This window comes from Anopheles aquasalis, chromosome 3 (genome assembly GCF_943734665.1).
Source record: "Anopheles aquasalis chromosome 3, idAnoAquaMG_Q_19, whole genome shotgun sequence".
NCBI classification, from domain to species: domain Eukaryota; kingdom Metazoa; phylum Arthropoda; class Insecta; order Diptera; family Culicidae; genus Anopheles; species Anopheles aquasalis.
In genome coordinates this window covers 47,341,564-47,364,063 of record NC_064878.1, presented here as the reverse complement: position 1 = coordinate 47,364,063, position 22,500 = coordinate 47,341,564, and the positions used below count along the sequence as shown (strand labels likewise).

Here is a 22,500-nt window from a genome sequence, read left to right as displayed (position 1 = left end):
AATTTATACTTTCAGGGGTTTGCAATCGTAATTTAAACGGGTAAATAACCCTGAAATCTCATGTGGTGGAAGTTGAATTGTTGAAAAAAGGTTCTAAATTCAATTTTTCAAACACTACTGCTATTGCAGATATAGCGGCAATCTGCAATTCCAACATATGCATAGCATAAAATTACATAGAACATTCAATTAATGACCAAACTTAGCACACATATACAACGTGGACATGGCCGCGAGCCGCACAAAATAATTTGGTTTAAGAACATTTTTTGAAGTACTGGAAAATATGCTTGTTTCCAGAATTGTGTGTCTTTTTGGGTAAAGGTGCATATTCTATACCATGGGCATTTACTCGATACTCCACGTTATGCCTTACTTTAGTATATTGAATTCGGAGAGAATCCATGATGGAATGAAGCATAATAGAATCCCATATAGACAAGGCACCACCAGTGCAGCCATACTGTTCCGGTAAATCAGATAATGCATCGCAGTCATTCAATAGATGAGCTATTCTTTTGTCGCTTGGCTATTGTATTATCCAACGGTAGCTGCTGCTTCTGCTGCTGCACTGGTTGCCTTCAAGGAAAAAAAGCAATCGCACTAAAAGGATTCTCGAGCGAACGAGCAGCGAGCGCAAACCGGAAGAATGGATTCATATCGTGCATAAACGGATTATTCGCAACGGACGCTTCGCAAAGGCACCAACCAACCAATACAACACCCATAGCGCCCCCCACTTTTAATTTATCCAGTCCGGCATTTCAATTTCGGACTCACCGCTACCCGGTTTAATCCAAAACAATTAACTGCTAACGTAATTGTTGAATCTTAATGCCGTCGCCACTCGCGGCCACTAGTCTGTAAGACTCGCAAAGTCTGCCCGTTGGACGTCCAGGGGGCCCCGAAAAAGCAATTGTCCGCTCGGTGGCACTAGGCACTAGGGGCGCAAATTGAATTTTAGCTTCTCGCGCCCAGCACCACGGACAGCTCGTTCAACTAATTGGCCAAACCATCTCCGGAGGGGTGGGTCGAAAACCAATAAAACAAAATCACCATCGCACCAGCCGAATGCAATCATCTCATCTGCCCTGCTCGCGCATTCCTTCACCAACTAATTACGAATTCATGACCTTTTATTGCGGAATCATCACTCCTTTATTGCCCGGCTCCCCTGCTCCGAGCTCGGTTCCGAGATTGAATATCCTTTTCTGGCCAAGTCACGCGCAAAATGCGTGTCGTGCTCCGGGCGCCATTCCGTTTACAGTACGCACAGACACAATACATGATAATTATTTTATCAATCCACCACCATCATCAGTGGTGGTGGTGGTGCTTACTGGGTGGCAAGGGTGCTGGCGATGAACGCTTCACCGATTTCACTCTACAATGTTGTCCTCTCGACTGGGGACATTGGTCTTGGGCGTGCCAGCGAGACACACAAAGTTCGCAGACGGCCCATCGCCGTCCGTCCTTACGTCCGTCTGTCAGCTCGAGGCGACAGCCCATTTTATTATTTGCAGAAAAGAGGACCAAAGTGACAGGACCATCGAGGGTGCCGAAGCAGCGCCTGTCGCTGTCGGAGACTGTGCTGTGGAGGCCACAGAGGTTTGGTGGGGCGCTGGTTGTCGTTAAGTATGCTACCGGGGCCGCGCCTATCGCACCAGTACAGCACGGAGAATACGGTCAGGACAGGGACCCCGGACGACAAGGACGACGAACGCGCCTCTGCAAGTCAAACGGAACTGGCATCGAGCTGACAGAGAGTCAGTCTGCTGATAAGCAGTAAAAGCGCCCGTTGTAAGGGGATGGAGGAGAGGAGGGTGAAGGGGAGGAGGGGGTGCTACGATGGGTCCAAGCTTAATCCAAACACATACACAAGATGAGATGCAGGAATGTGGAAGTGGGAGATGAATTTTTAAAACCAAACTCATCGCCGAGCACCCTGGTGTTTGTGCCCTGGTCACATGATGGTACCCCCCCCCCCCCTTCCCCCCGGCAAGGACTCGATGCGACCCATAAGTGCGTACACACAGTCACACATTATGTCCTAATCGGTGGCCGGTACCCTCGACCCCCCGGACGGGATTCGTTTATGAATTTTAAGCAGAAAACTCGCCGAGAGTTCGAGACCGGCACGATATTCCACGGAGTGGATGGATTTGGGTTGTAGGAATGGAGCGAGAGAGGGAGAAGGGGGAATAAATTTTCATATCATTACCTCCCGCCTACCCCCGAATTCGAGATTCGCAAAGTGTTTAATCAATGAAAGATCGAGAGAGAGAGTACGATCTCCCGCCTCATTCATATGTGGCCACCGGGTCCCCGGGGACTGTATGCGTATCTGTGTTAAAAGGAGCGTAAAATGCTTGAATCCCTGAAGGTGACTTTGTAGTAAATTAAGCGAATAATCTCGAGCTTTTTTAACGGACCAAGAACTCAAGCGCCACGACCACGTGGTGCAGGAAGGCAGACAGACAGCAGCAGCAGCTGGTGTGTGATGATGAGCAACGCCATTTACATTCCATTCGAGTTACTACGAGTTTGTGGCCTATTTTTACCTGTTTTTATTAGCGCACAGACAGTACGGTTGTGGTGGGAATGGTGTAGCCTCACGGCAGTTCCAAGGCATGATATAGTTTGCAAGGAATTTAATTCGTCTGCCCACCGGTACGGTTTAATTCGGAAAGAAGTGCCTTCTAATGTGTGAAAGTCTGAGCATGGAATGGTCGCTAGACTTCAGAGTTTTGAAAATTTAAATGAAAAATGATATCGTTTTAAGGAATCCCTTCGAACAATTGAATAGTGTTTTGTTAGTGTCATCAATGTAAAGAAGCGTTGGTTCATTCTATGTTAAACAATGTCAAAATATTAGGAAGGAATGTAATTTAATTAGCAAAATAAAAAACAATTGTAAAATTTTATTCTTGCTCCACTCCATCACCCAAATCATTCCAAATCAAATCCAATGGCTACCGTTGGGAGAATGAGTCATTACATTTAATCTGCCATTTAATTCTGGTTGGCGTTGTTTTAACGATCGTGCGATCATGCGATGTTTATGTTACGCTGAAAAATGCGTTTGGTGGCTGAAAATCTTTCTGTTTCGAACGGTTCCCATTTCGTGCCATCCGATGTTATTTTATTTATAAACTGGAGAAGCTTGATAATCTTGAAAATACCTTCAGAGCCAAGCATTTGAGGTTGAAAGACTAACGTTGTTTTTATCATGCATCTTTAGAAGCTACCAAAGAATAGTAACTTTTTTTTTTGCAAAATATGCTTGCGAGATAATCAACATCGGTTTCTGATACCCTAAGGACAGAGCCGTATTTATTAGCTCGTCATTTTATGATTTTAATTCTCTCCTGGAGAGCATCGAAATCCTCCTCCAAATTTATACATCACCGCTGCGACCTTGCCTCCAAACAAGTGAAATCAAGGTCAAGTTCATACCACGTCTTCCACGCACAAAACACAACCATTGTCATTATTGATTGTGAATAAAAAATGTAAAATATATGCTCCTCAAATCGTGAACGACGGTGACTCTAATGAGGGTATCACTCTCAGGTTACCATACGGAGGCATAAAGCATTCCGCCGAGTGAAACATCATTTAGACAAAAGGGAGGAAAAATCAACTTGACTGACAGCCGACAGAATCGAATTGGCAAGCGGCTTTAACTTTTCCGATCAAAAAGCCTTTAACTACATAATCTTCGTCCGAGTCGGTCTTCCGAAAAATCATAAATCGGGGAGGAAATCGAAACATCAGTTGGTGGTGGTGTGGTGGTGCATTATTTGACTTGAGAAGTGTTTAAGTGTAGATCCACTTGAACTGAACACCGATACTACGAACTTGAACTTGCCGCTGCTATTGATGGTAATGGAAAAGTTGAAGTTAAATCTTTCGAGCGGCAAGTTTAGATTGCTTGCGAAGTTTTCCAGTGATCCTTATCTATGTGCCCAACTTATGTAATGATATGTTACGAGATAAGTGCGTATTTCGGTTGAATTGAAATGATGATGGTATACGAGAGAGAGAGAGTTTTATGTCCTAGTATGTAATATATCATGGTACAAAGCTTTCTGTCAATAGTTTCACTGAATGGCGAAGAAGTAATAACAAAGTTCATTTCAAAGTTATTACTCCATCGCTTCCTTTCATTTAGTTAACAAAAGAGCAGCTTTTATGAACGGAGAAAACATATTTTCCACGGAGCACGTAAAGTGCTCACTGAAAACCTTTGACTACACGTTGAGCGAAAGTTTCGCTCGCACTAATTGCTATGAAAGATGCAGCAAGAGTGCAAAAGCACATTGATACATCTTCTGTGGCATCATAAATTGTGGCCCCGTCGCTCCGGCGGCACAACATGATTCGCTTTATGTTTTTCTCCCCGGACAACTACATGATTTCCATCCATTTCTCTCCAAACTGTATTAACGAACCGGGTACCGGGCGCACGGCACAAGATTCTTTTATTTCTGCAATCTTGCGATCTCGGAACGGATTCAGAACACTCTCGGGACTGCGGAAATGGCACGCCCCCCAGCGCCGGGCGCCTCGAGCCGTTCGTGAGGAGTTCAACACGGTTCGAAGGGTCAAATTATGCGTGGTCGTGGTTTGCCCGTGGCAGCAACGAGTAATGGTGCGAGTAAAGATAACATCCCTGGCCCCCGGAGCGCCCCCGGATAGGGTTTGTCGGCGAATACCAAATGCCGGCGAGTTGACATAATCAAGTTAATCTCGTTTCGGAGATCCGTTGCCAGTTCTTTGTCGGATTTCGTTTTAACTTCTCTCTCTCTCTCGCTTTTTCCTTTTTTTCTCTTTCTTTCTCCTTTCCCGCAGGATGAGATGCTTAAGGCGGACGCCTTTCTGGTAATGTTTTCGGTCGTAGACAAGGCGACGTTTAGCCGGGCGGACCAGCTGCTCAATATGCTCCACGATATGGACCTAAGCCGTTCCCGGCCCACCATTCTCGTGGCGAACAAAATTGATCTGGCGCGATCACGTGCCGTTTCCACTCAGGGTAAGGATGGTAACTTGAACATGGAGTATCGATTTCCCTTACATTCACCCCCTCTCCCTTACAGACGGCAAATGCTTAGCGTGTACGCACAAAATCAAATTCATCGAGGTATCGGTCGCCATCAACCACAACGTGGACGAACTGTTGGCCGGCATACTGTCCCAGATACGGTTGAAGCGAGAGCTAGCAGAGCTGCAGGTAAGCGCAACCTACTCTTGACCCTCTTTACCGGTTAGTTACTAACGTTTTTTTTTTGCAGGGCACCCGGGAACCATCGACCGCACACTGGTACAAGAACCGGAGTGTCGTGCGAGCGTCGATGAAGGCGCGCCAAATGATCACCTGGATATTTGGTAAGGAGGATTCCAAGTTTAAGAACTGCGAGAACCTGCAGGTACTGTAGAGGAGACGCCCGACTGGACCCGGGGGTCCGGCTGCCATATTATACCTGTCCAGTAGCCGTGTCTGCTCCGCTTTTCTCCGATATCTACCCCCAAGAAAAAAAATTCTTCCACCATCTTCGCCAAACGGACGCGTTGGCGAAACGGACGTATTTTTCTATAAAACAAATTTCCACAAATGAAACCAACGTTATATCCTGGATGCCTCCAGCAGCCTAACTGCCACGAGCGCATCATCGAACAAAAGAAGGTCCCAGGACGGAGTGCCAGTTGATAAAAACTGTTGTGGTGGTGTGTTGTGGTCGAGAAGGTGCAAAGGGTGAACCACATTAACAAATAGCTATAGAACGTCGCTACAAGTGCCTTTGGGTTTGGAGAGCAGAGTAGAGTAGGAACGGTGTTTTTCGATTCGAGAGAGAAGACGGTTTCTACGCCGAGCGTCGGTGGGTTTCTATCCGGTGATCCAGGATCAGGATTTGGTCACAGAAACGCGTGAAAATAAGGTGCAAAGTTAAACAGAATAACCTATAACCGCAGAGAAACAGCTACTTAACAAGTATAGCAGCAATTTGCAATCGAAACAATATATCGTACCCCACTCCTCAGGATTCGGATTCGATTAGGAGGACGCTAGGAGGACGGGCAAGCGGGGAGTTCGAAGATAATGGAACCATGTTCCAAAAAAGGGGCGCTTGCAATGTTTCCCCAACCTCTCTTTTTCTTAAAACACTCCGCAACTCCGCAATTTTCGAGCAAATAGTGAAAGCAGTGCACTATACCGAGCACTACTTCCTAGTTACTACCGTTGTTTTCTTTCTACTGGATACGCGAGTCACGAGTTGAATGTTATCGAAAATTTATATCAACATTTAAGGCTTAACACACTGGTTAAGGATAACGATAAGCAAGGCTGACCGGAACGGGATGGAGAGAAGGCCAAAAAAGAATGGGTGGGGGAATTTGCGCAAGCAAAATTAATCCTTCTACTATCATTACTACCAAACACAGACACACGTTTCATGCTGGGGCGTAGAAAACAGTTCGGAATAAAAGGGGAAAACAAATGCATTGTTTTGAAACAATAATAAGCGTGCAGCGGCTGCTGCAACGCACGATCCTAGTGTTTAAGATGACTAAACAATGGATAAGAAAAAGAGGGAGAGAGAAAAGAGGGAAAGGGAGCTGATGAGGGGAGTATCATAATCAAAGCGTAACACCATTGTCTCGTATCGTATATTTACACGTTTACATACAAAAAGGCTCAGAAAAAGGATCAGAGGATCAGAGAGAGAGAGAGAGAGGATGAATGCAACATATGTGAACAACTCTATATCTAGTATCCTAGCATCGTAAGCAAGGTGTACTAAAGGTGTCGGTGATAATTTGCGGAGCCGTGGTGGTTTTCAGCTGTGCGGTGCTGAACATTAAAAAAAAAACTTTATATAATCGTTGTTTGTAATAAGGACACACACATTTTTGGATCATGGATAAATTAGCAAATTATGAAAACAATACAAAAAGGAGGCAATTTCAAACCCGCAAAGAAACAGAGCAGAACCACGAGCAGAAGATCGGGATCGATTTTCTAAATGCTACGGTATCGCACATACCCGGGTACCCGGTGGCTAGGCGATTCAAACCGATGCGTGATAGTGATAAGATAAGCATATAACAGGCAAGCAATCTAAGCAAGCAAGCACCTTCTGTAACACCATCAGCACCAGCATCACCTTCGTTATATGGGGCTGGCTGGCATGGCGAAAAGTCGTTGCCAATGGAAACCGCCGCATAGCCACCTGGTATCGGACGATGGACGACGTGTGGTGGCTGTGGCGCTGTTTCTTCAGCCCTCCCTTTAGCACTCTCTTTAGCTAGGACTTAAAAAAAAAAGATTTAATTTTTTGCGTACCACTTTTACAATCGGCGGCGCCACACAATGTCCCTCTTCCAGTGCTGGCGTGTTGATTTGTACAGAAATTCTTGAGACAAAAAGTTCGTTACAAAAGCTAAGCCTGTTGCTAAGCCTGAGCCACCCGTCTACTGAGAAGACGGTATTGTATATAGAGTAAAATGTTATACAATTATATATATAATTATATACATACACACACCCACACATGTATGTGAAGTTCTTTTTAAGTAGCTTTGAAGTTTTATAAATTTTGCCAACTCTCCATTTCACCATTTCACTATTCAGGCACGTGTTCATGCGTTCAGTATCGCCCTTTTTCTCGTGGGCGTTTGTTGGCCCCTCTTCAAATATTCAATTGGAAATTTCCTTGCGCTAATGCGGCACCATCGGTTGACCTTGAGAGAGCACCACAGACACCCGCGCTTGGTGCAGCGTCTCTAGTAGCCTACTAAGTGTACTAAACTGTTGCCAAATTGACAAAAAGAACCGCGAAACCCGAAGAAATGCGACTGTCCTTCCAACCAACACCAACCCACATCACCTTGTAGAGTAACACCGCGAAAAATGAGAAAATCCTGAGCCACAAATCATGGCAACCCGAAGTTCCCTTGTCCCAATTAGCCACTCGTGTACCGAACGTCGTGTATAATCGTTGTGACAGGAAACTTTACAATAATATGAAAGCAAAAACCAGCAACAGCAGCAGCGGCGACCAACAGCAATAAATTGTTCAATCAAAAGCGAATGAAGGAAATGAGATGACAGGAGGTGTTGGGAGAGTGGCCGAATGGAGTTCGTATAGGAGGAGGTGTAAGGATGCGTAGAGTAGAGTAAGCAAATCAAACAAAACACAGAGAAAAAAAAGAAGAACAACAAAGTTGATAACATGTGAACCGTGGGCCCAAAAGTTAATAATAATGTTAGATGATGATGATGATGATCATGATGCTGATGATGAGTGTTACATAGGCAGGCAGACAGGCAGGCAAGGTTAGGAGGAGCAGGAGAAAGCAACATTATCACTCCCGAATTCTCCATATCATGGCCGAGAGGGGTGTGCCACGTGAGTGTGCGCCCCGCCTCCGAACACAACACGTGTCCAGCGTGTTCTCATAAATGGGTTACACTCCCAACGTTCGAACGCTCGTTGAATCCTGTTTAAGAGATCCTTTTTCCGGTGGTTTGATTGAATTTCGTACGAAAAAATAAATAGAAGCAAATGGACATCTTTCAAGTGGTCCCCTAGGCTGCCCGTAACCCAATTCTGATTGGTGGTGACTCCGACAAACGTGAACAGAGAGGAACATTCTAACTTCATTAAAACAATAAAAATGAGAATCATCACAGACCCACACGCCACGGCCATTTACGGAAGCTGGAAGTGAGCGCGGGGCAGACACACATCTATTATACATATATCTATTATATATACATTCAAAATATGCAAATCAAAGCGTAAGTCATAATGTTTTATTTTTTATTTCGGTAAAAATAAACGTACATTGTTCACTGAAAAGCTGAGAAAGAAGTTATTGCAAACTACAGTGACGTCAGCAGTCCCTTTTCGTGGGAACCGAAAGCGAAATTTGCATTGCACCGTCCTCTGTTCCTGTTGTGATGAAGTTTGTTTAGGTCCCGCGCTTGGGTGTTTCTGGGTTCCTTGGTTTCGGTTTGTTTGTGCAGTTTACAGAGGATACAGTTTACCTTTCCGGTCATGATGAGCGGTGATTGGCTTTGGTTCGACCCAGTTTGGCGTTCCAGTAAGCAAGCGTTGAGAATGTCGGTTATTGATGGTTAATCACCATGCCAACGGAATGCTGTCCAGAGCTGAGTAGGCTTAAAGCAGGTAAGTGGCAACAAAGACCCTTGGTGGAATGTTGAACTGAATGAGAAAATGACCGGGTTCTGGCATGTGGACGGCTAAAGATAAAAATAAAAACATATTTGCTGGTTTTCAGAAGAAGAATATTGTAAAAGGATCCGCTGTTTAATTGCAACAAGCAAGCAAAGATCATATTTCAGTGCACGGTACAACCACCGTGAGGGGACTGGTGGGTTGAAATAAAACGAACCATAAAAGAACCAGACCAATGATTTGCAGAAAGGTGTGCTATGTATGTTTTCTTTTTCGAACGCACGCTGTTTGGATTTATTGTTGGAAAAGTTAAATATCCTGCAGTAGAACATAAATTAGATCGAACTTTCTTGTGGTCATTTCTGATGTTTTGACAACACATTAGTAGCATTTTTCTAAAAATTTAGTCACGTTCATTGATAAAGAACATTCATTTACGAAAAACAATAGTTTTAAATCACATGAAACTACCCTGCAAAATGTTTTAACAATCACAGAACAGAGGAAACAAGATGTGCTCTTGAAAGAGGCAAAAATCTGCCGCAAAACTACCTGGACCTGTACTTTATGCTGATGATGCACGGGTCTTGGCTTGAGGGTAGAGGAATGTTTAGGTAATCCTTAAAAAGGATACGGAAAGAATGCAAAAAAAGAAATGGGGAAAAAAATGGATGGATTTGAGTTGCAAAAGAGCCCAACCGCATCTGCTGCTACCTGCTGTGCCTTGCTAACTCTACCGATGGCAAACAAACGAAGAATGATGGATGGGCTTAGCTTAGTGTGTTCTTATCGCTCAAGTGGCCCTACGGACTTGACAAAAGAATTGGGGTCACTGCAAAAGGGTCGGAGAGAAGTAAAACAGCAAAAGGAAAATAAAAAGACCGCAAACTGAGCCACCAGTGAACAATAGAGTCTCGTTCATGATATTGCAGATGCTACACATTTTTACGCCACTTGTTGAGTATCCGTACAGATGGTAAGCATCACTTGTAACTGATTTCTAATTGGAACATCAGCCTTCCGTTTTTTGTGGATCAAGAAGAATTAGCCTACTGTAATACAAGCTGCTGCTCTCATGTAGAAAGTACTGCGCATGCAACAATACATAAAGCAAGCCGAATAAAAACCCAATGTCCAAAGCAGGCCCATTGTCATCACCCTTAGCAACGTCGTACTGGAACGAAAGTATGCCATCAACGGTTACTCAATCGGAAGCACAGTCATCACAACCTGCCACTCGAGTTTCAATCTGGAACTGGGTTAATAATAGAAAACGGAAATTGCAACACCTTATGCTTCCCGTTTTGAAGAACTACTCAAAAGGTGACTCACATTGGCCGAGAAGAAAAGATTCTTCGCTATTCATGGCTGCCACACGCATGCCTTTCCCACAGCCCTCCGTGTCCATTCACGTGGCCATGGCTGACGAACATGCGGCTACATCCCGCGTGATTTATCGCGTCAACGTCACATGCATCAGGCAGAGTGACATGGTGCACAGTTTTGCGCGTTGAGCACGTATCAGCACCTGCGAGGTGGCGCCAGCCACCAAAAAGCGCAGTTCGATGCTCTTTTCTCAGCAAATCTTAAGCTAAAGTGTAAACGGTCTTTCTCGAATGGAAGGGGGGAGCCCCCGGCGTTGCTGTTTTGTTGGTCCATGTGAGAGAATTCGTTTTTTATTCCATGTTTTATCAATAAATTAATATCACATTACGCATTTCGTTGTTAGTAGCATATCTTAGGTGTAGTACCACTCCTATCCATCTATCAATTGGCCGTTAAATGCGTCTCTTAATCGTTAAATTGAGGATTTTCTTCGGTGTGCTTTGGACTTTTATCATTACTGCGTGCGTTAGGCCGGACTGTGCGCGCGCGCGCAAGTGAACGGAATATGACTGGCGGCTGGCGGATTGACTGGCCTGGTAGAATTGCCGAATGCCATCTCATTTCGCTCGTTCACTCTCCCTCTTCTTACATATTATTGGATGCCGTGTGTACGCGTGTGTGTCATGGTTAAATGCCCGAAATGTCTACTTCCTAACGGTCTGGTCTCTGCTTCTCCCGTCCCCCGCCCCCTGCGCACAAGGGCTATGAGAGTTCTGAAGGTAAAATCTTGCTCCATCTGAGAGGGGAAAAAAACAAACTAGAGTCAGCCTTTCGTTCCTTTCTTCCGATCGACAATCGATTTAGCGTGTGAGAAGGTTGAATAGTAAAAAAAGGGGGCGGGTGGGGAAGGATCTAAAATGGCGAGCATCTTCTGGCATCTTTCTTCTTTTTTTTTGTCCGGTAAAACAGTGCTGCACAACTGGCAAAACGGAACGCGCGTACGGAACGGCACGGAAATGCAATATGTAACCTTCGTATCGTATCGCCATCAATCATGCTTAAACTAACGAAATTTGGCCATTACGTCCCGGCTGGAGGTGGTGATGGTGATGGTGGAATGGAGTGAAGGAGATGAAGAAAGTGCGGTACGGTTGCGCCAGGAGCACTAGGCTGGAGATGAGCTCGAGGAATGAGCTGGCAAGAGCGTCATGGGTTGCTGTGGTGAAGCTACCTCCAGTGCTGGTTCTCCTTCTGCTGTACCGATGACACTGCTACCATTCGTAATGGCAACGGCATCGTTAACCACCGTTTGCGTTGATGATGGTGCTGGGGCAGAAGCGGTTACCGGAATCGTTCCTTCGTCACCGTCGTTAGGCGTCACTGTGGTGCCACTACTGGCATCGTCGGAGGGTTTTTGGTTGGGGAACAGCACCGAATAGGCCGGCGGTGGATCCAGTTCAGCGTAGTGAGGTAGGTTAAGGCTTGAAACTACTGGCACGCCACCGTTCGTCCCCGCCGTCGCACCACTGCTCACGTCACCGGGTGAAGAAGTTTGCAGGAACGAAGGGACAACGGTTGCCCCCAGCGAATCATCCGGGCTCTGCTCGCGTTTGTGCGATCGGCAGCAACATTCTACGGTGTGAGAAAAGGCAGAGAAGGCATGAAACGTGAAATGTGGCAAACAATCAATCGGCAAACGAGGACACCACAGGACACTGGCACTGCTGTACGTACCCCACAAACCGCAAATTAGTAACGCTCCGCCACAGATCAGCATGCCGAGGAACAGATAGCCCCAGGGACCGTACTTCGAAAGGCCGGTCAGTGAGCTACGGTGCTTTTTAGCCGGTGCGGTTGCCGTTGCGGTCTCGGTTGCGGTACTGCTGACCGGTGCCGGTGTCGAAGGGGATGGTGGAAAGCGAAGCGACAGCTCCGCATCACTGCTCACCAGCCCATCCGGCGATAGGTCATCATCGGGCGGTTCGCCACCGAAGAAGGATTTCAGTGTGTTCTGAATGTACTTGCGGAAGACGGATTGAACGGGATTTTCCTGCAAAGCAGAGAAGCATCGGCCAGTGTGTTCAGCGTAATCCTATTAACTGTTTTCGCTTTAATGGTTACATTCGAGAGTTCCCGTTGTTACAATCGTCCTTCTGAATGCAGCATCCGTGACGCCTTTAAAGCTACCGAATCGCTCTCCCAGTTTGACGCAATATCATTCCACTCATGCTGAGAGTGACTATTTTTCATTAAATTTGCATGAAAGATTGTCTCTCGAGTTCGTGAGGTGGCTAATCCGTTGCAAATTGCGCTGATACGGTGAAATGGCCTGACTCATCTTCTGGATGATTCGATAATAGGCCCCCCATCGTAACCCACGGACTATGATTCATAAGTGTTTTTGGAAAGCGAACTAAAGGTGGATGATGACGAAGACAGACGTCGTTGTCGTCATTCTATTCTCTTACTCCAGACGAGCGCCTACACGTTGGGGATTTTCGGACTGTAAGTTAAACGCCCTGGGGAGTTCCAGCGGCTCGGTTGGTGCTGAACCAATTGTACGCTTGGAGGCACAATTGGAATAAATAAGATTCTACGTCTATATTGGTTTCGACGGTAGGAACTATCGGTGCACAAACACCTCTTGAATATGGCCAAGAATGGAGATGGATTCTGTTGGTTCTCGGTTTGTTTTAACTTGTGTAAGTTTTTTTTTTAACATATATAAGGACGGACGAGCCGTATATTTAAACTTGTGTAAGTTTAAGACAAGTAATAGTTCCGGGAAGTTGATTGGAATGTTGAATCATAGAATTATCAACAAAACGAATCGTAGAATTATCATCCATTATCAGGAATGGAGTAGCTCACAGTAGATAAGACTAATTTCATAACAAAACTCAATGAAAAATGAAGATTTGTGTACCTTTTTCAGCAACTAAAACCAACAGAATAATTGTTATTATTCAACCAGAAACACCTTGCTGGTACGGTACAGGTGCGCACTAATAAATTGCAAAACAACTTTTGAGATAGTTTGAAAAATTGTTTTTAAAAATGTTTTTTATAGTATCCCAAGAGAGGTTTCAGGAAGGCATTTCGAATGGATTTCGCATTGGATTGCAAATTTGGACAGACAGGCGGTCCAACTCTATAAACCGGTATTCGTCAGAAAGCCAACCATGCAGAACATTAGACAGTGCGCGCCTCGTGGTATGACCTTGAACGGGTTGCTGCACCTTGCGGTTGATTTTGCGGAAGTGTGAATGACCTCTTATCACGTTCTTCATCATATGTTTGCAAAACTACTATTATGTAATGCTTCATTATGTATTATTATTCGCTTCATATGATAGAGCATGCATTAATGCTACAAGTTATTTCGAAGGCAAAATTTTGAAATTAAGTACTTTTGCTATGCTCGCTGTATTAAATTCTCAATTGCTTCCCTAAGAAGTCTTATGTTCTTATGATCATTTTAAAAATCAAAGATTTATCATATTATTTATGAAGATCAAGGAATGAATTAACAAACCAAAAACGATGAAACCGAAAAAGGAAACGAAATCAAATTCAACTCACGCTTCCACCAATAATGAAGAGACCGTAGAAGGGATTGCATAGAAAGCAAATTCATTTTTTTTAGTACCTATATTAGTGTGCTGCCCATTAAAGGAATGCCATATAAGCGGCACAACTGGTACCCCAGCACACACAAAATACCCCACACTCGTGATCGCGTCCAGAGGCGCGCCCCTTATCTTTGACCAAAAATTCTCTCTTTTGTTCTACCGCGCGGCTATTGTAGTATTCTATTCCCCGGGTGGTTTCCCTTCCCCGATACTTACCGATAACACTTCCTGGCGATGTTTGGCGCACATCTCTTCATTCTCATCACTAACGTCGCTCCCGAGTGGCGGACAGTTCGGAACACCGTCGCAAATCAGCTCGGCGGCAATGCACAGCAGCGGCATGCCGGCGTAAGCGAGGCAGGAATGTTTCTCCCGCTCCAAACACACGTTCCCCTGGCCAACCACCGTGATGTGGAGCCGATAGTTGGGCGCATTGCCGTCGTGCTTCCAGACGATGTTCAGCTTACCCTGCAGCAACCGCATCTGGTCCTCTGGTGTGGTCGCGGCGGCCGTCGCAGCCGATTCCAGTGCGCAGGGATCGAGACGCCACGAGGGCAACACCTCACCGTTGGCCGATTGTGACTGGAGTGAGCGAGTGAGCGAGTGAGAAGTACAAGGTTCAGTTAGATCAATTGAGTTTCACACCAATTCACAGCAGCTAATTAGCACTTCGGAATGGAGGCGGGCATGTGTAGCGGATGGAGATGGACTGGACTGGTGATCACATGGCGCGACCAGTGCTGATGGTGGTGATCATCGGTGCGTGCGATGCATCGTTACACTTCGCTTCGCTAGTGCTGAGTAGCGGAGTTTGCTGCCGGGCCTGCCGGGTGTCTAGAATGCCACGCTTTTAGCACGCGGTCTAGGAGCACCCCAGCACCAGCACGCATCAACAAGGCATCGACGCAGTGATGATAATTGATCAACCGATCGTGCACCCGCAGTTTACACACAAATAACTATATATGCATGCATACGTACAATGGTCAGAGCACAGCTGTTGGTGGTGTTGCCGGACTTGGTGCTGCTGCTGTACTTTCTGCTCGACGAAGCACCGCGCGTTCCGCTGCCACCCGGGATGCGCTGCAGGCGCACGAAGAAGTTGTACGCATCCGGTGCCCGGAACTGCCGCTTGCAGGAGGATGCCGATGAGCTGCGACCGTGCTCGGGGCGTAGGCTAAGCACCAAGCTCGATGCAGCACCCTTATCGCTCACGTACTGCTCGCTTGCAGTGTCGCTATCGCTGCAAAGCGATGGCAGCGTGACGCCACCGATACCGGCCGATTCCGCATCTAGGGGAGTGGATTGGAAAGGTAGAAAAAGGTGAAAACGGATACGCGATTGAATGCGGGTGACCGAAGGAGAAATTATTTACGATAAGGATTCGAAAAGCGAAGATAACAGGCAACCTAGAGTGTAGAAAATGTACGAAAAAGATTCAGGATGTGGCGGGCTACTTCCTGTAGGAACAGCCTACTAGTCCTTTCTCTGGTTGTTGCTAAGACGCATGTATCAACGTAGAAGAACGCCACACGGGGGGTTTTAATCGCAGTAACATCGCAGATAAGAGAAGCCAAATTGCTTCATGTTGCTAATTAGTTCAGTTTTGAAGCGTTTTTTTCAATATGGAGATGAATAATGCAATATAATCAATAGGAACATCGATGAATTGCATACACCTCCTCGGCAACATCGAACAGCATCGGTTCCTAACTTTCAAAGCTAACAGGATTTTTTTTAAATGATATCATTTCATGTCGTGTTTTTCGCGAAAGTATTTCAAGAACTTTGAAAACATTATTTCAAAATCACCATGAATTACAGCACATTAGCTAATCTTATGCCTTCTGATGAACATAAAATTGTATTGAGGGCTCATAAAATAGGTGTTTATAAGGTGTAAAATAAAATTACTACGCCAGCTATACAAAACGAGTGAATGAAAGAAGAAACATCCATAAGAGGAGCTACATTGCGTTTAATAAACCAATAAAAACTTAGTTGCCAGTTAGTAGAAACTTATAAGAACGCTTTGGTTGAATCCTCCGATCGTTTAATTTTGAAAAGCACTTCTCAAAGCTTTTGCGATACCGAGAAAGCCCCAGAGTAAAGGAGATTCATTTGCGTGATTGATTATTCAGCGAAACACTCGGTTCAATAGTAGTACACTTTCAAAGCTACCAATTCATTCTTTACGGAGAGCATCTTTGTTCCGAAAAACCATAAATCCTTGAACCAACGTAACCCTGAACCGTTAACATAAAGAATGGATTCCGTTTGACCCGAATCACGCCAGATATTCGAGAAGGATTATCAGGAAAAAAGCGCATCACTAGTGGTTTAAAGAACATCGACCATGCGACCATGACCTATATATGCAAGGAGAGCTCGTTCGCGTCGTTCTGCAATGACTAATCATTATTGCACGCGACTCAGAGCGTTAGGATAAATCACATCCACGTTAGCAAATGTTTCGAAACACCGAAAGACCATTCAATTCTGCATCCACTTCGAGATCACAGGTTACGTGAACAAAGATTAACGAAGTAAGTAAAATGCGATACGATCATCAGTTTCCAGTCAACCAGTCCATTAGAGCACTGGCAAAAAGCTAACAAGTTATGATAACATCTTATAAGTGTAGAAAGCGAATGTTTTTTTCCTATTCTCAACAAGACGCGCGTAACCTCCGCGTGTTTATGGAACATGCGTAATGGAGAAAATAGTGAACGGCATGGCATGTGTCGCCGATACGATTGTTGCGAAAACATCCGCCGTTTTTTGTTTTCGATGTTAACACCAATTCCACTCTTGGGGCATGAAGACTGAGGAACCATCAAGTTCGTATTTTACGAAACGATCACCGAAGGGTCGCTCCCCGTCCGCTCTTTCTTATAAATTCGTTTCTTTCTCCTTTTTTTTTTATTTCTTCACGCGACTGACACACAAAAACAAGCAAAGGGTTTCCGAAATGCGGCAGACAATGCGTGTCGGGCGGGGGGACCATTTGCCACACCACGGCGCACCACGCAATGACACCGATTAAACCCATTTGGCGACGCGAGGAAAAACGCCAGGAAAAAAAAGGATTACGACAGAGCCGAGTTGTTTCCGTCGGTGAGTAGGACGATCACAGGGACACCACTCATTCCTTCTTGTGACCGGAACCGCGCAAGGAGCAAAAAAACCAAACACCTCGATCTCCATCTCCGCGCGTTAGCGAAAGTCGCGAATGTACTGTCTGTTGTGTATGGGGCCAGCACTTTCGCCATTAATGGCGGTGAGGATCGTTCGAGTATCGCGCAACGGTCCGGGGAAAATGGTACAGAGCATGAGCTGTTCATCAGATTCCACCACGATCACCATCCAAGAGTGGGCGAAAAGGAACCGCGAGTGGAGAGATACCCTTGGCTAGGTGTTGGCCATTGTGCCCGGGGGGCCGCATCAATTATGCGAAGGTTACTCGCGATGACCTGTATCAATTTAATGTTCCGCGCGTCGCGCACGTGCCCCTTCGCCCTCTTCTTTCCCTTCCAAAGGCGAGGCCGTGTTCCGTTCCAATTGGGGAACACCCAATGCGTCGCGATCAAACGATACAGATCGTCGTGTGCCCGGTTCGTGTGCCTGATACCTGGTGATGGTGATGTACCGCGCCCTCTCTCGCGCGTGTTTGTTTTGTGAAGCTGATGAAATCGATACAGTACACGGTATGAATTGTGCCGTCTGCTTGACCAACAAGTGGGTACGTTATTTAGAACAGAGGAAAAAAAAAATCCCGGAATCAACCACTCGTCGTCGTTGTCGTCATAGATGGTCAGATCGAATAAAAATCTGAACCAACTTCCGTGCACAGGGAGTTCGATCCACTCGAGTGTTTCTGTGATTCCAGAACGGTCTGGCCCGATTGTTTCCTTATCATATCATAAACTGCAATCCGGAACCGAACGACCGATCGGTTATGAAATCGAATTCAATTCACCAAACAGCCTCTTTGAGTCTTCGATTGGCACGCCTCTCGTTGTCGATTGATTCGTTACAGCCTACCGGTCAGCATGAAAGCTAATAGCCACGTTGTGCACGGAGCAAACAATGATATAAACGAAGACAACGGCGTCGCAAATGTATGCGCATGATGATTTCATCATAATTTAGATCCGTGGCACCACCAGGCATTAGCAGCAGCAGCATTTGCAGGGTCGCACAAATGGCCACGCGAATGGCAAAGCGATTTTTTGGGCGTCGAATTGGGCCACCGGAGAGACGGTGGTGGCGGTGGAAGCCACGGTAGTTTTTCGTTGTTGTTTCTAGTTACAGCCCGCGTCGGTCTGTGCTGCGATCGTTATAAGAAACGGTAACGAATTCGCCATGAATTTCGGACACGAATTCACTTAACGTAACGGCGTTTCGCGTCGCCAGTGGCCGGACCAGTGGTGTTCGAGGCGCATCTAAACGGATTTTTGAGATTAGAGGAGAAGAAACTTGGGCCCGGGCCCGATGGTCACACTTCCGCAAGACTGTAGCAGCGTTGCCAAGGGGATTGGACCAAGTAGCGCAAGAGATTTATGTTGAGGTCCCCCAACAGACACCCTGTTCCTTCGAAGTGTGCTGGGGATTGATAGTGAAAAGCGAAGCGATCGAATAGGCGCTCCCTTTTACCTCCGTTTAATTGGCAAAATGTGCAAACAAACACATCTGATCTTCTCGCAAGCACCGGTGCGATCGTAAATTGAATTTTCCTCTTTATTGCCCACCCTGGAAGGAGCTGATCAGCAGCAAATGGAAAGAAAACGAAAAAAAAAAACGGGGCCACCTTTTACTCCCAGGCGGCGGCTGATTTCTCTGGTGGCCAATTGTGTGAGACCATCATTTTCGCCCAAAAAGGCAGGCGCCAAAAATGTGTTTTTCCATTAGCATGGAAAACGATAACGCCCACGGCAGGTCACTATCAGGTGAAGGAGAAACTTCGGATAAACTCAGAAAAATTTGGGCCACCACACCGCGATCGGATAAGCGATGATCGCGAGGAACCGTTCGCTACGATCATCATCATCATCATCATCGCGTTGGTTGGTTGGTTGGTCGGTTGCTAGGTGAAGGTCTTGTGTTGCTCTTCGGGGGTTCGTGGCGTGGCTCGGCGAGGTTAAAGCCTACGTGAGAGGCCGCTCGTAGGGCTCGTGGAGTCTGCTCTCTCGGTGATCGTGATCGAAGTTGTCCCACATTTGATCGGAACGAGAAAAAAAAGGCCCCCGGGCTCTACCGGCACCGGCAACAGCGGCTGCTGTGGCTCTCTGGCAGTCTGTGTGATTCATCGCAAAACCCGTTCCACCGCGTGGTTTTCGCTCTCGCAAAATCCGCCGCCACGAAAGGGCGCTCCGCTGGATAGAGGGACGTTTGGAGAACGTTCGAAAGATCACACCATCGGAGGACATTGCGGCGGCGAGAGCGGTAGAGTGATAGATATCTAACGCGATGAACCGGCCCTGCTGGTCGTTGTTGGCTAGATGGCTGGCTGTTCGAGATAATTCCGCGACGAGATTTGAACGGAGAGCCAACGAAGCAGCAGCAGCAGATGGCGTGGCCGGTCAGGCAGATACCAAAGAGCGAGACCGTTGCGAGGCGCCTGCTGAGCTCTTTCTCTTGCACACCATCACGAAATCGGTCGGCATAGTAACGGGCCAGTGCGGTGTTTGAGGGAAATGGATTTGGAAAAACGCAACCGCCAGCCAACAGTCACGAACCCTCACGGTCTGTGGCAACCCCTGTGCAGGGGACGAATGGAGGATAGTTTTTTCTCTCTCATCTTTCTCTCTGCCCTTTCCTGGCCGTTTCTTCTTTCGTCGGTTGCAACACTCATGGCTGCATGCTTCTATATGGTTGCTTAGATCTGAAACCGACCAACGCAGAGAATAGAGCCGCTGAAGAACCACTTACTTGAGAAGAACGATGCACAATCGGATCGCTGTGTGTAGAGTATAAAAATACACCACCACTGCACGGATGCTATTATGTTGTAGAGCATCATTTTCGTATTTATATCTTTCGCTCTCCAGCTGTTTTGTGCGTTTGATGCTCGGCCACACACAGCACCACGCCACACCACACCGCTGTTCGTTCGCACGATGATCGATGATGATGATAAGTTTCTTGGCCCCGAAGGCCTCCCCGCGGTTTGGCACTTGCTTCGCTCACGCAGCTGGCTGGCCGCGGGCGTGTTCTTCAGTCAACAACCTCTGGGACAACTCGGGAGCAGCACCACATACGAACGCACGCACGCGCCCAGTAGTTTGGGGATCACTTTTACGTTTTTCGATTGATTCACTATTTTCACACTACATGGGATCGTGATTTTTTGTCTTACACTTCATCAGTTAGCCACGGAGGCTGTGGTTCAGCCTATCGTCGGGCATATTTGTCGATGAGGACGCACCAGACGCGATGATGGCCAGATGACGACGACGACGACGACGACGACAAACGGTCACAATAATTTGAAAGAACGAACACGGCAGCACAGCGCGATCACAAATCGCTTCCTACGTGGGCCGCGATCCATCCGAGGCACGTCGATGCGCATCTGGAAGTTTTCTCTGCGACGATCGCCATTGACCACCACACCACAGGCTTGTTGAACGGTCGCGCGCGATTTACCAGCAGGCGGGGGACGACCTCTTCGCTCTTTACCGTAAACAACATCCAGCAGCGCGTTCGCACGCACACCGACATCGCGTTTATGCTGCGCACGGCTCGAGAAATCCGTCCAAGGAGCGAGCGAGAAGGAGCACCGTTCAGGTTTTTTGAATTTTTGTCACCAACAACTGCGTGCCAGCCCAAGAAAATCTCTAGAACGATCTTCGGGAACACGCTGGCTTATCACATAACGCAGTGACGGACGGTTTTGTCGCCATTTATCGTGTTATCGTCGCCAGTGGATGTCGCCATTATCAGCCAAACCGTCTAATCCGTCATCGAGAAAGCAACACAAAATTCACACGGTGGATAAGTGGAACGATAAGAAAACACTCGGTTACCATTTTTGGTATTAAATGCATTTTATATTGTAAATTTGTATATAAAAAATACTACCTACTAGCTACGCACTTAAAGAGTTCGATAGTAATATTTACACGCATTAACAACTTTATCTAGCCTGCGCCTTCTTGAATAATGCTCCCTATAGCGTCGGTTTCGTCGCAGTTTCTTCACAGTTTTGTCATGAGCAGCATGCTGAGTGGCGCCTACTACCACTACGGGGACACAGACGCACTTCATTCTACCTAGCAGCGCACCTCTCTATCCACACCTCACATACTCGAAGGTCATCCTAGCCAAACAAGCGCCAGAGTAAACACCAAGGGGGCACAGGGAGATCGCGTAGCGAACCAATCGGTAACCAAGCAGCGCAGCCATTGCAATCACCATTTCCCGGTTCGTTTCGTCTCGGGCACGGCCCCCGTTACTGCACTCTGTCTACTGCGGATTACATCACCAAAAAGGCCCCCTCGCTATCGAGATACGCGCTCGCGGCATACTTCAGAAATGCAAAAGCGGTCACATATTTCCGCACTCGGCACTCGGTACTCGTCACTTGGCGTCATCGCTTCGAGAGGTTGACTGAGTCACAAACGGGGCCCCCCTTCATGGCCTTCAAGGGAGTGCAAGCGAGCTCCACGATTTCGTCATGACTTTCACGGGGACACTTTTACCGCAGCGTTGGGTGCACCGGTACACTGGTCACTTCCACAAGATCATGCTCTCCACCGACGGTGGACGTAATATCACTGGCTACCGGGACGGCCGCAGAATCAGCTGGTGACGGCCGTTCGATGATGTACTCCAGCGTGCTTGCCAAACCCTCGGCACACCTCTGAGGATCATCCGCCGAGACGCTCCGGTTATCGTACGGGATGATGAAAATGCTGTCCGTGTCCTTGTCGAACTCGAGACTGTCGTAGCTGGGCGGTGCAAAAAATCGGTAGGAGGGTGCCGGTGTTGGCGGTGGTGTTACCTCCGGATCGACGGGTTTACGCGATCGACAGCGATTGCGATCGGCACAGGCCATCACCAGAAAGAACGAGATCAGCGCAATGAAGGTGGCCACGTACCAGATAATGGTAATCGCATCCATGACCGGCGTATCCGTGAACAGGACGCGATCATGCGTCGTGGTGGAAGCCCGCTGGGTCGTAAAATCTGCACAAGGAAAGGAAACAGACATTAGGATTCAAAATGACGATCAAAAAGGGGGAGTCAACCGCTGGGTTACTTACCTACGGTCGAAAGCTCTGCCTCGGTGGTGCCAGCAATGTCCTCCCGGGCTCCATCTGGTAGAGGCTCCTGTG

The 22,500-nt window shown here is 46.9% G+C and overlaps 3 protein-coding genes across 3 annotated transcripts in view; 1 reads left to right on the top strand and 2 right to left on the bottom strand.

Moving 5' to 3' along the window:
• The window catches only part of LOC126576159 (uncharacterized), a 31,539-nt gene extending 22,674 nt beyond the window's left edge, over nt 1-8,865 (top strand). Inside the window, exons 8-10 of the mRNA XM_050237317.1 lie at nt 4,855-5,035; nt 5,100-5,233; nt 5,295-8,865. Coding sequence (XP_050093274.1) covers nt 4,855-5,035; nt 5,100-5,233; nt 5,295-5,438 — 459 coding nt within the window. The 3' untranslated portion in view covers nt 5,439-8,865. The remainder of the gene's footprint in view (nt 1-4,854; nt 5,036-5,099; nt 5,234-5,294) is intronic.
• Nucleotides 8,866-10,852: 1,987 nt separating this feature from the next.
• Nucleotides 10,853-20,803, bottom strand: LOC126575730 (uncharacterized). Its single transcript, XM_050236579.1, has 5 exons — nt 20,093-20,803; nt 15,143-15,453; nt 14,378-14,743; nt 12,264-12,579; nt 10,853-12,161 (listed from the first exon to the last, which is right to left on the bottom strand). The coding sequence occupies exons 1-5, from the start codon at nt 20,181-20,183 to the stop codon at nt 11,695-11,697; spliced, it is 1,551 nt and encodes a 516-aa protein (XP_050092536.1). The 5' UTR covers nt 20,184-20,803; the 3' UTR covers nt 10,853-11,694.
• A 423-nt stretch (nt 20,804-21,226) lies between these two features.
• The window catches only part of LOC126575731 (uncharacterized), a 2,108-nt gene continuing 834 nt past the window's right edge, over nt 21,227-22,500 (bottom strand). Inside the window, exons 2-3 of the mRNA XM_050236580.1 lie at nt 22,429-22,500; nt 21,227-22,351 (exon numbers count right to left, since the gene is read on the bottom strand). The exon at nt 22,429-22,500 is cut by the window's right edge and continues 33 nt beyond it. Of these exons, the coding sequence (XP_050092537.1) occupies nt 21,861-22,351; nt 22,429-22,500 (563 nt within the window). The 3' untranslated portion in view covers nt 21,227-21,860. The remainder of the gene's footprint in view (nt 22,352-22,428) is intronic.

Excerpts from the sequence above, each read along its gene's own strand:
- LOC126575730 (XM_050236579.1), bottom strand. The coding sequence starts at position 20,183 with ATGATGCTCTACAACATAATAGCATCCGTGCAGTGGTGGTGTATTTTT. Across the intron at positions 15,454-20,092 it reads TTGTGCATCGTTCTTCTCAA|ATGCGGAATCGGCCGGTATC; the intron begins GTAAGTGGTTCT and ends CCACTCCCCTAG. Across the intron at positions 12,580-14,377 it reads ATCGCCAGGAAGTGTTATCG|GAAAATCCCGTTCAATCCGT; the intron begins GTAAGTATCGGG and ends TCTGCTTTGCAG.